Source organism: Atheta coriaria, unplaced genomic scaffold (genome assembly GCF_025399875.1).
Source record: "Atheta coriaria isolate IRGN ID8LTWV9N9 unplaced genomic scaffold, Caltech_Dcor_3.1 hic_scaffold_7_pilon, whole genome shotgun sequence".
NCBI classification, from domain to species: Eukaryota; Metazoa; Arthropoda; class Insecta; order Coleoptera; family Staphylinidae; genus Dalotia; species Dalotia coriaria.
The window spans coordinates 8543774-8559996 of NW_027045449.1; the positions used below are offsets into that span (position 1 = coordinate 8543774).

Consider the following 16223-nt stretch of genomic DNA (forward strand, 5'->3'; position numbering starts at 1 on the left):
AAACTCAAACTAAAATAGAAAATGTAAAACTAAATTACAGTGCGCTCTGTGACTTCAAACATAATTTAAAGATTTTAATTCAGTGCAACTTAAGTCATTTGACTTATACTTTAAGTAAGTAAAATTTATTTTAATTTTAATTTAAAAATGAGTTTAAATTCTAATAAAACTTCGCCGGTTGCGAACCGTTGTTGAGCTTGTGCGGATTTGAGACAGCAAACCAGCAGGCGAGCTATATTAGTCAACAAATTCCTGCATACCGGTTGGCGTGGCTACGATGGCTGTGTTTGCAGTCTCGCAGACGAAAACGAATCACGGTCAGTCTCAGACGTGCGAAACGTGCTTGCGCTGTCAAAAATTCGCGCGCGATAATTAATTTACCACGTGGTTTGCGTATTTTACACAATTTTAATAATGTTGACTTCTAAACAGCCTAGAATGTCTTCATAATAATTTTAAATTGTTGTAGTGTTTGTGCTATATATTTTTAAAACTATTTTATGTGATAACTAGTTATTAGTATGCATATGGCGCACATGTGATAACGGTTATTTTGTGTTTGCATTCAAAAAGCGATAAAAACACTTCGACAACGGATTTTTTGTAAGTAAATACCATAATACGTAAAATATTATATATATTAGATTACTCGTAACAATATAATATGTATTATATTAATATTAAAATGTTTTTTAAGTTTTTTTAGTTAGGAATATATTTATTTCAAACTGCGTCATTAGAATAACTCGTTTTTACTTTTTTATTGATTTGATTTATTGATTTGATGATGACAGTATTATTTCAGAGGGAAATATTAAATATTTGTTTGTTTAATATATTTAACTTTGATTTATCGTGAATTTTATTGATTTTACTCATAATTTTAAAAATAAAGTAAACTTATGGTACGATTTCCATAAAATATTTTACTACTGAATGACTATGAAATAATAAACTCAAAAACGGCGTCGGATATAAACAATTTACGTTAGTAATAAAAAGCAAAAATTCAAACATTGAATAGATATATTCGAAAGTTAAAAATAGCTTCGTCCTGTTTTCGGAAAATATTCCATTGTTATCACTAATGGCTGTGATAGATAGTGTTGTGATATGTAACGTGTGCGTTTTTAAACGTGCATTTTCAACTGTAAATGTATGCTGTAAACAATTTAATTGAAGAACTAAGAATAGAGGTCGTTAATCATTAGCAATAGATGCGCACAATATTTCTACTACTACTATTATTATATTACGTATGTGTAGGATGTAGTATGTAATGTTGTGTTGACATGTTTTGTTAGTGTGAGTGGAAGTGCAATTTCTACTTATTTAAATTCATGACATCTACGATCAACGATCTATGACCACCATCATGTCAATGCCGAATGCATTCATACTCTGAGTGAATAACGTCTTACATTTTTAGATTATGTCAAAGTATCAAGGTTTAAGTTGCAAAAAAATATAATGGTTTAATAATTAGGAGGAAATCGTGAATTTATTTACGTAATATGATCATTAATTTTTTATATAAAAAATTAGTTTTTTAAAAAGAGTTCAAAGTTTCAGAGTAAATTAATCGCAACCTCTATAATATAAAAATGAATCCCAAAATCTGTTGGTAAGCGCAAAACTCAAAAACGCCTAAATCAATTTGGCCAATTCTTTTTTAAAATGTTCGTTTAAGTCCAAGGATGGTTTTTACGGCTAGAAAAATTCGAATAATTACCGGGAAAACCCCAAAGACAGTATTTTTCTATAGGATAAAAGTTGACATTGAAATTCAATCATAGATATAGTTAAATAGTTGAATCCGAGATGGCGCGCTGAACTGCATTATTAGCTATTCTTTATATAATTAATTTCTTTAAAATAAAATTGCGAATCTTATTGATAGAATTGACACATACTATGTGTAGAACAAGAGGGTAACAATGAATTACATTTTTATTAAACACTACCAGGTACGAAGTCGCGGACTAAAGCTAGTTTTAAATCATTTTTATCCAAATCATTATTAGGTATTTGTATTTATAATTAGTGCTTTATCAAATTTATTAATTTAATATTATTAGCGTATTTAGAGATTGATGCACCTAGATTGAATGATTTATTAGTTCGTTAAACATACATAAATCTAATATGATTTAACAACCTATAGGAGTTAGAAATGTGTCATAAAATCATCGAATTACAATCATTTAATAATCTACCTCGTTAAATTTGATGCAACTGCAGAATGCAACTGTAATTTCACTATTAATAAAGAAAATTATTGGCTAAAGTATTAGAGTTCAAGTGAATAATAAAATCGAATTATTAATCATGATAATAGTTAATAATTGTAGGAATAACACCGATCATCAATAATCGGCATCATTAGCTTATCATTCAGTAATCAGTACTATTAATGAGATTATAATATGATGTGATGGTCATTAATTATGATAACAAAGAACAAAATAACACAACATGCAAAATAAACGATATCAATAGATATAAAATGATAGTTATGTATTTTAAAAAATTATTTGAATAATATTTTATCGTAAAAATATTTTCTATAATATTTTCTATAATATTTTATTTTTGGAATTATGATAAGATGTGGTCTGCGTCATCATAGTTTCATGTTTCATATTATAAACAATTCGGAGTAATGAGTGACGATAGGATGACTGATGGTTCTTATTACTTGTCAGTTATCTCGTGCATTTGGCGGAGATGACGAATGGAAACGGTCAATATTGCAGTCAGTCGGTGATGATCTGCTTTAGTGCGAAGTGCGAACTTCATAATAGTCATTATTGTATTAATAAATAATTGTGTCAACTGGATATTCACCATTCAGTAATAAAGAGTCACATTGGAAAGTGTATTCTTACAAAAATAAATAAATATATAAATATATTGAAAATTTAAATGAACAGATAAATTGATACGATTTTCTAAGTTTTTATTTTGTGCAATAAAAAAACGATAATTCAACATTCAGTAGTGAAAATTCACGTTAGAAGGTGTGTATTTACCAAAAATAATTAAATTTATAATATAAAAATGAATAGCAAAATCTGTTGGAAAGCGCATAACTCAACAACGCCAAGACCAATTAGGCCGATTCTTTTTTTGAAATGTTTGTTGAAGTCCAAGGATGGTTTTTACGGCGAGAAAAATTCAAATAATTGCCGGGAAAACCCTAAAGACAGCCCTTTTCTATAGGATAAAAGTTGGCATTGAGATTAAATCATAGTTATAGTTAATAGTTGAATCCGAGATGGCGCGTTGAAGTGTATTATTAGTAATTCTTTATATAATTAATTTCTTTGAAATAAAATTGCGAATCTTATTGATAGAATTGACACATAGGTACTATGTCTAGAACATGAGAATAAAAACGAATTACGTCGCGGGCAAATGCTAGTATATAAATATATTGTAACTTTAAATAACTTGATAACTAGATACGGTTATCGTAGTTTTTAATTTAATTTATTTCGTGTTATAAAAGAACTAAAATCAATATTTGCACTATGATAGCGATTGAGCAATCCAATAAACAAATAATCAGGACTCACGGTTTTGTAATTTCAGGACACAGCGAAGATAACTTCACGCATGTAAACATATCGAAATAAGTTAGATAAATGTTTTAGTTTCCCTCTTGAGGCGAGTATTTCTTTAATATACGAGAATATTAGTTCACCGGCATAACTCACTTAGTTAACACGTTAATATTAAAGTGAATTGAATAAAATATTAGTTTATCGAGGTGAGTAGTTTATTAAAAACATATTAATAATTTTATAACTAATAAAATCAAATTAGGAATGTTAAACGTCGTGAAAATTTAAATCTTTAATACAATTCTAGATATTTATAAACATATGCTGCTATTTAAAGCGTGACATAATTGTATCACGTTTCCGTCCACTCTTCCACTCTCATTTTCACATTCTATTTTAAGTAAACAATGCTAAGTAAAGAGGTTTATCAATAATTTTATTGTATGTAGTTAGTTAGATTTGTAATAATGTAGTATTGTAGAGATAGTACAGTAGTATTTTTAATTGTACTAAGTACTAAGTAGACATTGTAGTAATCTACGCACGCATAGATTTGTTTATGCTGGTTGTGCCGGTTTGTTTACTCTGAAAAAAAGTGCCTGAACTCAGTCTCGAAGGTCTCACAAGTCGCGACGCGACGCCGGCACGTTGCATGTCTAATTATAATCGTGTACGCACGTGCCTAGTACTTAACAAATATTTTCAAAATATTTACGAATGATTACAATCAGTTTTATAAAAAAAAACGAAAAAAAAATATTTTTTTGATTTTTACTTGTAAATAAACTAACTAGTTATATAATCTACTCAACCAATGAGTACTTATTTAGTACAGAATTTAATTCTGAATATATTTCCGAAAGATTTTTTGTTGTATTTTTTTTCGTTTTCGAGTAATTAACAAAAAACCAGCGAAAAACAAAGTTACCCAATACGTGTTATTGACGTCTCGGTCAAGACTTCTCTTCACACTCAGGTTGTATAGATGTGACCTTCAAACCTGTTTACTATTACAATTATTTTATATTTCCGTAATTATCATATTCAGTATAATTATTCCGAATTGCCACCTACATTTTACAACATTCTCACAAGTCACAAGAAACGTGCTTCCATAAATTACTGTAAGTAGCGTAACTTACACAAGTTTAACTGCGCAGTTTAATGAGTAATGAGTTGTTATTACAAGTGAACAAACATTAATTGGAAGTACTCAAACTACTTCAGTTTGAAATTTGATTACACCCAAAGTCTGTAAAATGCAACCTGCAGTATATCACGTTATGCAACTACTACGTCGTGGTATGTGTACTGATAAAGCAGATTAAAGATTATTTAATTTTAATTTTGAATATAAAGTTGGTTTTTCAAAAACTAGATTCGATGCGTTTATTTGTTTTGGTGTTGTATTATAGGCAACCCAATATACACCAAACTACTACTACTAGTATACTAATAAAGCGCGTGTTTACAAAATGATATTAATTTTTATATTTTTAGTTTTTAGATTATCGTAAACCATGGTATGTCCACATATGAAAAAACCAAAGCTGCAATACATAATCTACCCTGGCATTTTCTTCCTGTTGAGTGGAATTACGTTGATGTGCCTCTGCTCGAGTTTATACACACACGTTTTGAACTCATCGCTTGGTTTCTCACCGGATTCCGCCTATTTCAAAGCATGGCGGCGAACACAAACACCACCCTACATGGAAATATACCTCTTCAACTGGACCAATCCGGAAGACGGACACAACGAAAATATCAAGCCGCGATTTACTGAGATCGGGCCGTTTAAATTCAAAGAGTACAAAGAAAAATTTAACATAACTTTCAACGCCAATAACACCATCAGTTTTCGTCAGAAAAAAGTATGGTACTTTGATGAGGAAGCGTCATGTTGTTCGTTGGATGTAAACGTTACCACATTAAATGCTGTTTTAGTCGTGAGTATATTATACAAAATGTAAATGATAGATTATATTTGAGGTTATGTTATTTGAATGTTTTAGACCTTGTCACACAAAGCAAAGGGTTATAGCATGGTATTGAAAATGGGTCTTAGTTTTGGTCTGAGAGCAATGTCACCCAATCTGCACGTGACGAAAACAGCGAGGGAGTTGTTATTTGAAGGTTACGTTGATAATCTGTTGGCTACTCTTAAAAATACGGGCATGGCGAGTTTACCAGATAAATTTGGGTTTTTCCATGGTGTAAGTGTTTGTAATCAAGTTTAAATTATTTATAACTAGCTTTTGCCAGCGACTTCGTCCCGGTAGTGTTTAAAAAATGTAGTTCGTTTGTACTTTCTTGTTATAAACATAGTATGTGTCAATTCTATCAATAAGATTCGCAAGTTTATTTTAAAGAAATTAATTATATAAAGAATTGCTAATAATGCACTTCAGCGCGCCATCTCGGATTCAACTATTTAACTATAACTATGATTGAATCTCAGTGCCAACTTTTATCCTATAGAAAAGGGCTGCCTTTAGGGTTTTCCTGGCAATTATTCGAATTTGTCTCGCCATAAAAACCATCCTTGAACTTTAACAATCATTAAAAAAAAGAATTGGCCAAATTGGTCTAGGCGTTGTTAAGTTATGTGCTTACCAACAGATTTTGCGATTCATTTTATATTATAGAATTAAGAGCGAAATTATCATAGCTTGTGTCCACTCCTACTCGATTGAGAGTGTTGATTTCCGCCGTCAGAGGAATGTTGTCTTTGTTGACGTCCGGATTCTCTTCATTATCTAATGGCTACGGAATAATTTCAACTAAAATAAATCTAGGCAATGTTTTAGTTACTACCTGAATGTGATTAGCTTTGATAATACCGTCCGCATTGCGTAGATTTTGGTAATCGGCGTTGAGTCCCTTAATCTCGACCATTAAACACATAGAGAGCTGGACGAGGAGCAAAAGTCGCACGCCGATTTTCACCGATTTCAACGACAACGCATCGTCGTTGGGTGGAGCCATCGGGGTTCGACTTCGACCGCTTTGTTATCATGAATGTTGACTATTGAAAGTGGTGTGTTTGCATTGCGAGCAATTTATACTATTACGCTGGACACAATGCTCCGCATGGTGGAAAAAGCCATTATTAAGCACCTACGTAGCGCAATCAATTGCGTACAACAAAGCCCGACAAAGAAACACAAGGAAATCAGGGCCAATAAAGGAAATGAAAAACCGTACAAATTAAATACGACTCTTAGCAGAGATAACAAATGAAAATAGCAATCGTAATTGAAAAGGCGACAGAGGACAAAGCGAACAAAACAAGACGCTGCGAACAAAAGAATTATGTCTTCGAGAACATGTAGAATGTTCCAAAACAAAATTCCAGACAAATCTTGCTTGTTAGACGATTGCACGAAAATCACATACATTTATTTTTATTATTTTTGTTCATTGATTTGAAATAATAATAATGATGAGAAAAATAATTTCAGGAATTTCTGAGTCTAATCGTAAAACTCTGCAATAATGTATCGCAGATAAATATAAATTTGCAGCCGGTAATATATTGCAGCGTTCGAAAACGAAATTGTGCTAATAAATATTGCAAAACGTGTTCGCATCGCTATTCGTTTTCTAGCGCTTTGCATGAAGCTCAGAAACTCATATACGTAACGTATCGGAAAAATACATAAAAGCACATTTATAACGATGGTAAGAAACAAAACGAACAGGAACGGCACAGTGCCACGTTTGTTAATAAAACATTGATTTATACAATGTGCTGGCGCTGTTTTTATTCGCAAATAAAATATATTTTCTATTTCACTTTTAATATGTCAGTTTTAGGGTTTTGGGACACAAAAGTGGAATTTTTAAACATAGACGGCCAAAGTGATTAAAGTACTTTAGTCATGGGTTTTAGTCATGGGGTGGAGCTTATGCATTTATAGCCAAACATTTCCTGGTAGTATGCGAGCGAATTTTAAAGATTTAAAATACCAAAGTTGAAAAAAAAAATTTCAAACGAAGAAATTGAGTAGAAGTAGAAAAAATAGCGTAAGCATCACGTGGCTAAACGTTATTAAACACTCGATTCATTAAACGCTTACCACGCTCGTGACAAAAGCTCTCGTTTAGCCACTTGATACTTAATAAACTATTTACTTTTCAATATTTGAAAAAACGTTTTTTTATTATTTATTTTATTTTTATTAGGTGGCACGTAGTAACGTAACCTAAAATATCGATCATTATCGTTGGATTTAGATTTCGTCCTCACGTTTCCAACCATGGTACTCTTCCTTCTTAATACTTCGTTTTTAGTTTCTCAGAGTTGTGCACCCTTATATGCCGCATATAGCCGAAGGTATCCGAACGTTTCGTACGTTTTCCACCTCCTTGTTATTCCCTTCTTTGTCGTCGTGACTACGTCCTCAGTATAGCTCCAGCAGGCCTGCGAGGAAAGTACTTACGCAGTTTCGGTGGCGACACGTTCGCCGAGCGTTCGTGCTCGTCCCTTCAAAAGTGATGCATAAAACTCTAATGCATTTTCAACAATTATACTATTTTTTGATCTACAGAAAAACATCTTAAAACTTGTCATGATTTACGATTAAAAATTGATTTATAGAATTTCTTGTGTATTTATATGCTTTTTGTATTTGCTGCTCTTTGTCGCTGGCTTGTTTGAATAAGAGAAATCCAATCGTCCGGCACAATCCTAAGCAAACATTTTTATAATAATGCTAATTCTCCTCGTTTCGCCAGTTGCTGCTTTCATGTTTGCGTGCTTCAGCTGGCGCTTTCAAGCTTTGCCGAGGTGAGCTTTGAATCTGCTCTAATCGTGCGCGTTTAGGTGAAGGTGAAATAAATGTTTGCGCGCCTGAAAGGTGAAAAAATATCGTGCAAAACGAAAGCTATGCAAATAATAGAGCCTAATGTAAAAAAAAACAACTTTCACATCCACAAGAAAAATTATTTTTTAAACGTGCTCTGGATAAATATTTATTTAATACACTTTAACCAGTAATTAAACTTTGAAATTGACGGTCGTTTAAAGTAAAAGTTTAAATTAAACTCAACGCGGTTTTTCTGTGTTATTTTTTCAACTTTTCAGCACGTTTTAAATCACTTTAACCCGTCGGACGAAGTTTTGCGCTTGCGATTGTGCGGAAGCGTCGACACGTTTCGGCATTCAACTTCTATTTATGCCTTTCTAGCATTTCAGCTCGAGTGGCGCTACATGCTCGGATGCAACCTGCCGCGCCACGTCCACCACTTACGCCCGGCGATCATTAATTACATCCTAATTTGTGCGCCTCTTGCCATCCATTACATTCCATTTGGCTCTTCGTCACTCTCCACGCGCCGCATCGGCACTCAACATTCGTACATCCGGCGGTTTTTAAAAAATCATTTTCGCACCCACACGCGATGCAAAAGTTTCAACAACTTCAACAGCTCTAGCGGTATCTAAATGTTTTAGCATTTTTCATGCGCTGCTGTCATCTTGCGGCGCATAAAACTTTGAGTGTTGAGTGTTACAAATGATATTTACGGATTTACGGCTTTATTTCTTGTGAATTTATTATGAATGATGACAAATTTAAGACATTTTTCTATATTTTATCAACTAATGATTTTTTTGTTTTGTTTTTCTTGGTATCTTGGTGTAGTTGTTTGTGGATTTTCAATTAAAGAACAAAATGAAACGAAAACAGTCGTGGATAGATAAGTATATTGTTGCGTATTGGGCGTGGGTGTATGTGCTGTGGTTTTGCGGAATCGACTAGAATCCGCTCTTTTTAAGTGGGATCTTGGATGATCCGTATCTGGATTGAAGAAAATCGATGCCCAGAGCTTGGCGCGCTTCCTATCGCGACATTATCTCGTGTAATTTTCGCCTCGTTAATACCCCGCATCACAAAATGCTTATTTATTTTATTTAAAAAGTATTTTGTACCAAAAAAACTAATATACCGTAACATATGTTTGTCATGTATTCACGAAAAGGGTCCGATAACGAGGGTTTCCACTCCATCGTCCTGGATGACAGATATTTCTAACAATTTTGCAAACCGGGCAAAAGGATGCGGATCTAATGGCACAAATACTCCTACGACGATTTAATCGTGCGGAAATCACACTTCGGCTGTCACTTTAATGATGTTGCTCTCGATATGAAATAAAATCATGATTTCAACTGCATTTTACTGGATTCATAAATGATAGATTATATTTGAGAATTTATATATATTTATTTAGATATTTTAGACCTTATCACAAAGCAAAGATTTATATAGTATTGAAATGAGTCTTAGATTTTTAGTCTGCAGGCAGTATCACCCAATCTACACATGGCAAAGAAACAGCAGGGTCTATTATTTTAGAGTTACGTTGATAATCTAGTAGCTACTCTGCAAAATACTGGGCACTTGGCAGATTTACCAGACAAATTTGGATTTCTTCCGTAGGTATGTAAGTAATACATGAAATTAAGTTCAAATTATTATTTATAACTTCAAGCTTTTTGCCAACTGACTTCGTCCCAGTAATTATTTTAATAAAAGAAATGCTAATTCATTTTACTTTTCTTGTTATAAACATAGTATGTGTCAATTCTATCAATAAGATTCACAAATTTATTTTAAAGAAATTAATTATATAATGAATTGCTAATAATGCACTTTATCGCGCCATCTCGGATTCAACTATTTAACTATAACTATGATTGAATCTCAGTGCCAACTTTTATCCTATAGAAATGGGCTGTCTTTAGGGTTTTCCTGGCAATTATTCGAATTTTTCTCGCCGTAAAAACCATCCATACACTTTAACAATCATTAAAAAAAAGAATTGGCCAAATTGGTCTAGACGTTGTTAAGTTATGTGCTTACCAACAGATTTTGCGATTCATTTTTATATTATAGACTAGCGACTTTGCCCGTATACTTTTTAGAAATTTTTGGAGTGAATATTTTTTGAAATCTTTGATTTTATAGTTTTCATTACAGACAATTTCTCGTAGGTTAAAAATTTTCAATCTGTTCTCCTCTACCTCTTGTAGTTTTTCGAGATATCGAAATTTATCCGAAAATATAGGAAATGTTAACCTCTCTATCAATTTTCATTTGCAATAAACAAACAAACTCACTTCTTAATTATAATTTATATACAGTAGAGTCCGTTTATAATGACATCGAAGGGAACTGACGTCATAATAAGCGGACATCATACAAAGCGATTTGTGAAATGATAAAAAATTTTATATGAAAACCAAACTTCTTGTGTAATTACGTCATAATAACCGGTTGGTCAATATAGGCGGAGTCATACTAAACGGATTCTACTGTATAAAGAAAAAAAAATGTATTATTAAATAATTGTATTATAGAAAAATGATACATCACGTGACGGTTACTACAATATGGATACGCATCCAAGTGCTAAGGGTCTCATTCGTAAATGGAACCATGAGACAGACACTACTTATTTTGAAGGTGCATGTAGTAAGGTACATGGCACTACAGCTGAGATGTATCCGCCGGACGTGATCAAACCTCAGTTGCTTTCTTCTCTGGCGATATGTGTCGACAACTTAAGTTGGATTACGATAGAGATGAATCATTTTATGGATTAGGCACCTATCGCTTTATAGCTAACACAAGTTTGCTTGATAATGGTAATTTAAACCATATTAATCTGAATTTTTAAATGGTATTTATGTTTGATGTATTCCTAGGAACTTTAATCCCAGAAAATAGTTGCTATTGTAATGGCAAGTGTATGCCATCCGGGGTGATGAATATCTCTGCGTGCCGTGAAGGAAGTCCTACTTTTATTAGTATGCCGCATTTTCTAAATGCTGATCCTGTTTATCTGGATGCTGTCGAAGGGCTTAGTCCTGATCCTGATAAACATCAACTGTATCAGTTGGTTGAGCCAGTAAGATTATTATTTACAAGATAATTTATGAGATATATAAGTTGTTAAATATTACAGAATACTGGTTTGGTTGTTGAAGCAGCCATTAGAATTCAGATGAATTTTCACTTAAAACCCATCGCTATGATGCCGTAAGTAACATAACCTCGTTTGAGAGCAACAATTTTATTTTAACGTATTATTTTAGGATTATTAATGATGTACCAAATGTAATGTTCCCAATTTTATGGTTCCAAACACAAGCGAAAGGTACACCGGAAGTTGCGTCGAAATTATCACTTCTTCTCAATTTACCCGCCATTTTACAAGGAATTGCGTACACTGTGATAGTAATAAGCGTACTCATGATCCTCGTCGGGTTGTATCTGAAACGTAAAGAGGCAACACCCATCCTACCCGAAATACATCAATCTGAAGCTGTGCCATTGAAAAAGTCAGATTTTGACAGCGGCACGACCAAATCAAGGTTATAATTACCAAAACTTAAAGTACAGCCATCCAAACCTAGAAAAGAATTTAAAATTTACCGCTTAAGTTGCATATTAATAGGTTAGGAACCTAAAAGAACTGATTGCGTAGTCGTTTTTAATTTTCGTGCCAATTCCTAGGTTATATTCGTTACCAAAATATGTTTTCATGACTTAAGTGAGTTCGTTAAACTACATAACTGTAAAATATTAAGTTTGCTAGCGAATTTTTATTTTGTTATGTACATGAGAAAACTAGTCAATGTTGTAGTTAAAAATGACCTACACTACGTAAATCAACCAACTAATAGTTTAATGTTATTATTACAAGTTAGTATTAAACTCGATTAAAAGTCATCTAAACCAAAAACTACATAAATCACATTTTAAATTGTTATACAGTACTAATTTGTATATCACTTAGTGTAAAAGTGAGGTTAAATTCAATTTAGTAGAAATGTCTTGAATAGTAATAATTGCCATTGGTTCCTAAGTGTTTTTTTTGTAGAAAAATAAAAGAAAAGAAAAACTAATCAAAGAATGTAATATTAATGTAATAATATTTAAAAGAAAATTGCATTTGATGTGATATTATATTTCTATGGCATTTGTTTTGTGTAACACATTAGAAGTTATGAAAAGTAAAATTTATTCATAGTAAAATAGTCAAAATATAACAAACGTGTTATTGTCGTTTAATATAATTGTGAATCAGGCATCATGAAAAAGATTTACTGTTACATTTTGTAATATTTCAAAATATTTAATAAAGTTTTGATATAAACACGAATTACGTTAATAAATACGCTATAATTAACTGATATGTGAATTAAATTCAGTCGAAATCAAAATAATGTCGGCAAACGTTTATTTTACAAAGGTTGAAGTTTTATACATTCAAATCACAGCAAATAAAATATGCATTTATGAATATTATTTGTATTAAACATGTTTGTGCATCGAGCGTGTCAATGACACGTGATATTATACAAATATTTAATATAAAAATGAATCGCAAAATGTGTTGGTAAGCGCATAACTCAACAACACCAAGGCCTATTTGGCCAATTCTTTTTTTAAAATGTTTGTTAAAGTCCAAGGATGGTTTTTTCGGCGAGAAAAATTCGAATAATTGCGGGGAAAACCCTAAATGCTGCTTTTTTCTACCGGATAAAAATTGGCATTGAGATTTAATCATAGTTATAGTTAAATAGTTGAATCCGAGATGGCGCGCTGAAGTGCATTATTTGCAATTCTTTATATAATTAATTTCTTTAAAATAAAATTGCTAATCTTATTGATAGAATTGACACATATTATGCCTAAAACAAGAGAGTAAAAACGAATTGCATTTTTAATAAACACTGCGAAATCGCGGGCAAAAACTAGTGTTTAATAAACTTATATATCTATTAAAATGTCTGGAGTATAACCTAACATATAAATTTAAGTTTTAGTTGTTGATCTGCACAAATCCTAGTTTCGTATTTTTGGTTTCTTTCAATATTTTATCATTATTTGTCATTTTTCTCTGAGACATAATAATGCAACGAATAAATAATGCATTGCTTCACGCTGTGTTATTGTATTTGCACACAATCACCTCGTCAAGTGTGAAAATAAAAATATTTCCAGCCGGTTGTCACAGTTGTCGCCATCTCAAAACGAGAAAAAGACGGTTAAGACTCTGTCTAGACTTTTAAATAATGATCGACTAACAATACCTCAACCACAAGAACTAAAAATAATCGAGTCAAGCATTAAAATTAAAACGTCGAAGTATAAATTGCAATGTCACACACCCAATTTGAGGAGGCGTTTTATCGCGTGCACTTCACAAAAGATGCAAATTTTACCTGTGCGTGACGTCAGCAAGTTCAATAATCTTAATGTTTATCGCTTTTATTTTCACAAATCTGCTAATTTTATGGTGATATTTTGATTTCTTGCTTTTATTCGTGTAGTTTATGCATTGAGACATAAAACCGCGATAAAAAATGTTTGCAGGCAATAAAAACTTCTATTTATGATCAAAATTAAGCAAATTAACTTATATTAAGATATAAATTCCTATATTTTTTAGTTTTGGATAATTTATTAATAAAAACAACCAAAAACAGTTAAAATTTAAGTTTTAAGGAAGAAAATTGTTTCTCTCGTTATTATAGTAATCAGTATTCCATAATTCAACTTGTTTAACATCTTTCATGCTCAAACCTTGAAAAGAATGTGGTAAACCCGTTTCAACGGTCTTAAGTATCATTATAACTTGCCGTAAGTAGTTGTACTTAAGCACACTCGTATCGATTAAATTCTACTGATGCTTCTTTTTCTGCTCTTCTTCTTCTTTTTGATGACGCAAGCAAATTCAACTTTCTTCACCGCAATCTGATCTTGAACTTGTGTTTAAGACGACTTGAACCTGACACGACTTACAATTTAAACGCCATTAACGCAATATACGAGTATTCCATGTTTAGAGTAGACTAAATCTTAAGTCACATAAACCGGCTTTCATTAATAAATAATTCAACAAATTTTGTATGAATGAAACTATAAAATTCCAATATTTAATAACTATTCAAAAATTGAACTTAGAAATTTCTAATCACCGTTTAATTTCATAATTATTTCCAAACTACATTTTCTAACCTATAATTAGAGCAACCAAACTAACCTAACATTGTAACATCCATCTTAACCTATATAATTAGAGCACTTTCAATAATGATTTAACCTTGACAATGACACACAAAAAAATATTGACGCGAAATAAACATTTCCAATCACTTACTCGTATTATTAAACTCACATTATCTTTGTTATTCAAGGAAATAATCAAACCAACATTTGCGCCATGTTATTAACATTACTTCTGCATGATACCTACACATCACACCTTGAAATTGCTTAGGTAATTATCTAGCACAAAAATTCAAAGACCAGACGCCGATGAAAAAGAAAAAAACAATAAATTGACAAATAAATATATACATAAACGAATTAAATTTTATGATGCCCCAACGCATTCGAAAAAACCACAATAAACATTAGGAAGGCAAATTTTTACATACCAATGTTCTTATTAAATCAAGTGCAATTAAGAATTATGCGCAAAACATGTTTTATGAAGCTATAAAGTCTCATTTAACTTTGACATGATATAACTCAATAAGGAAGCTCTATATGTTTATAAAAAAATTTTTTTCGTTGATTAAACATAATTGGAGTGTAAAAGTAAGTTTTCTGTGGTAAAATATATTTAAAAATGCTCAATTTATATACAAACCAATAAAATAAAATTTTGCATTTTAAATTTTAACTAACTACGAACGTAATTCCTAACGCGTCATTATCAATAGACAAAAATTCAATTGACTGATAATTATGCGCAGTATGTACGTGTTTATTTATTCAAAGCGGAAAACACGTTATCAATTTTTAAAAATTCGCCTAGAAACTTTAACTTTTCAAAATTTGATAAAAAAATCGATGGATGTACAAGTTTTTCACCGAAATAAAATCACCAGTAGATAATGAATCAGGAACAGTAAATTCTACCCGAACAAAAAATTGTTTACATCATTAGTATTAAAATAGACAAAAAGTAGGTTTGACGTCGTTGGTTTTGATCAGTTTTCGTTTTACAATCGTTTTAATTTTAGTAATTTATAGACGGCGAATGTATAAGTACTTAATGTACTTATAAATATTTAATTATCATTTTCAAATAGGTAGCCGCATACTAATTAAACTAAATTGAACTTAAATCGACCGGGTTGTTAAATCACCGTTGTAATTTTTATGTTTATGTGTCTGTGAACTGCGTGAAAAGTGTTACAATGTAGATTCATGTTTAATAAACGTGATTTGCATAAATGACGCAGATATTACACCAAAGAAATCTTAGTTTATTGGTGGAAAAAGTCTTTAATTTATTATCTTAAAATTTTGATTACTCATTCTTTGATGAAGCAACACATTAGTCACATAAAAAGTCACATAAAAATAAAAATTTTGTTTATTTCAGTTTTTAGTTTTTATTTTTGACGCTAGATGGCTACACATACACTGTTTACGCATTTATATTAATAGAAATATGCAACAAAACAACTAAACCGGACGTGAAACGTATTGTTATTAATAACATGATACGCACATGATACGTTTTACAACTCAACAATGATTAATCATTGAATTTGTTTGTCAATTAACATGTTTATACTGATTTTTCAAAAACGTAAAAAATCCCACGTGAATATACTTAACTTAA

The 16223-nt window shown here is 31.5% G+C and overlaps 1 protein-coding gene across 1 annotated transcript; it reads left to right on the forward strand.

Moving 5' to 3' along the window:
* The first annotated feature begins 285 nt into the window (after positions 1-285).
* Positions 286-12740, forward strand: LOC135795494 (protein peste-like). Its single transcript, XM_065307185.1, has 8 exons — positions 286-603; positions 5067-5515; positions 5582-5782; positions 10933-11176; positions 11218-11220; positions 11281-11483; positions 11541-11614; positions 11671-12740. Exons 2-8 carry the CDS (start codon positions 5087-5089, stop codon positions 11954-11956), a joined length of 1440 nt encoding a protein of 479 aa, XP_065163257.1. The 5' UTR covers positions 286-603; positions 5067-5086; the 3' UTR covers positions 11957-12740.
* Positions 12741-16223: the final 3483 nt, after the last annotated feature.

What these genes read in the sequence shown, in the direction of transcription:
- LOC135795494 (XM_065307185.1), top strand. Translation starts at nt 5,087, where the DNA reads ATGGTATGTCCACATATGAAAAAACCAAAGCTGCAATACATAATCTAC. An exon ending in TGTATCAGTTGGTTGAGCCA is followed by an intron (nt 11,484 to 11,540) that starts GTAAGATTATTA and finishes TAAATATTACAG; the next exon opens with AATACTGGTTTGGTTGTTGA. An exon ending in AAACCCATCGCTATGATGCC is followed by an intron (nt 11,615 to 11,670) that starts GTAAGTAACATA and finishes GTATTATTTTAG; the next exon opens with GATTATTAATGATGTACCAA.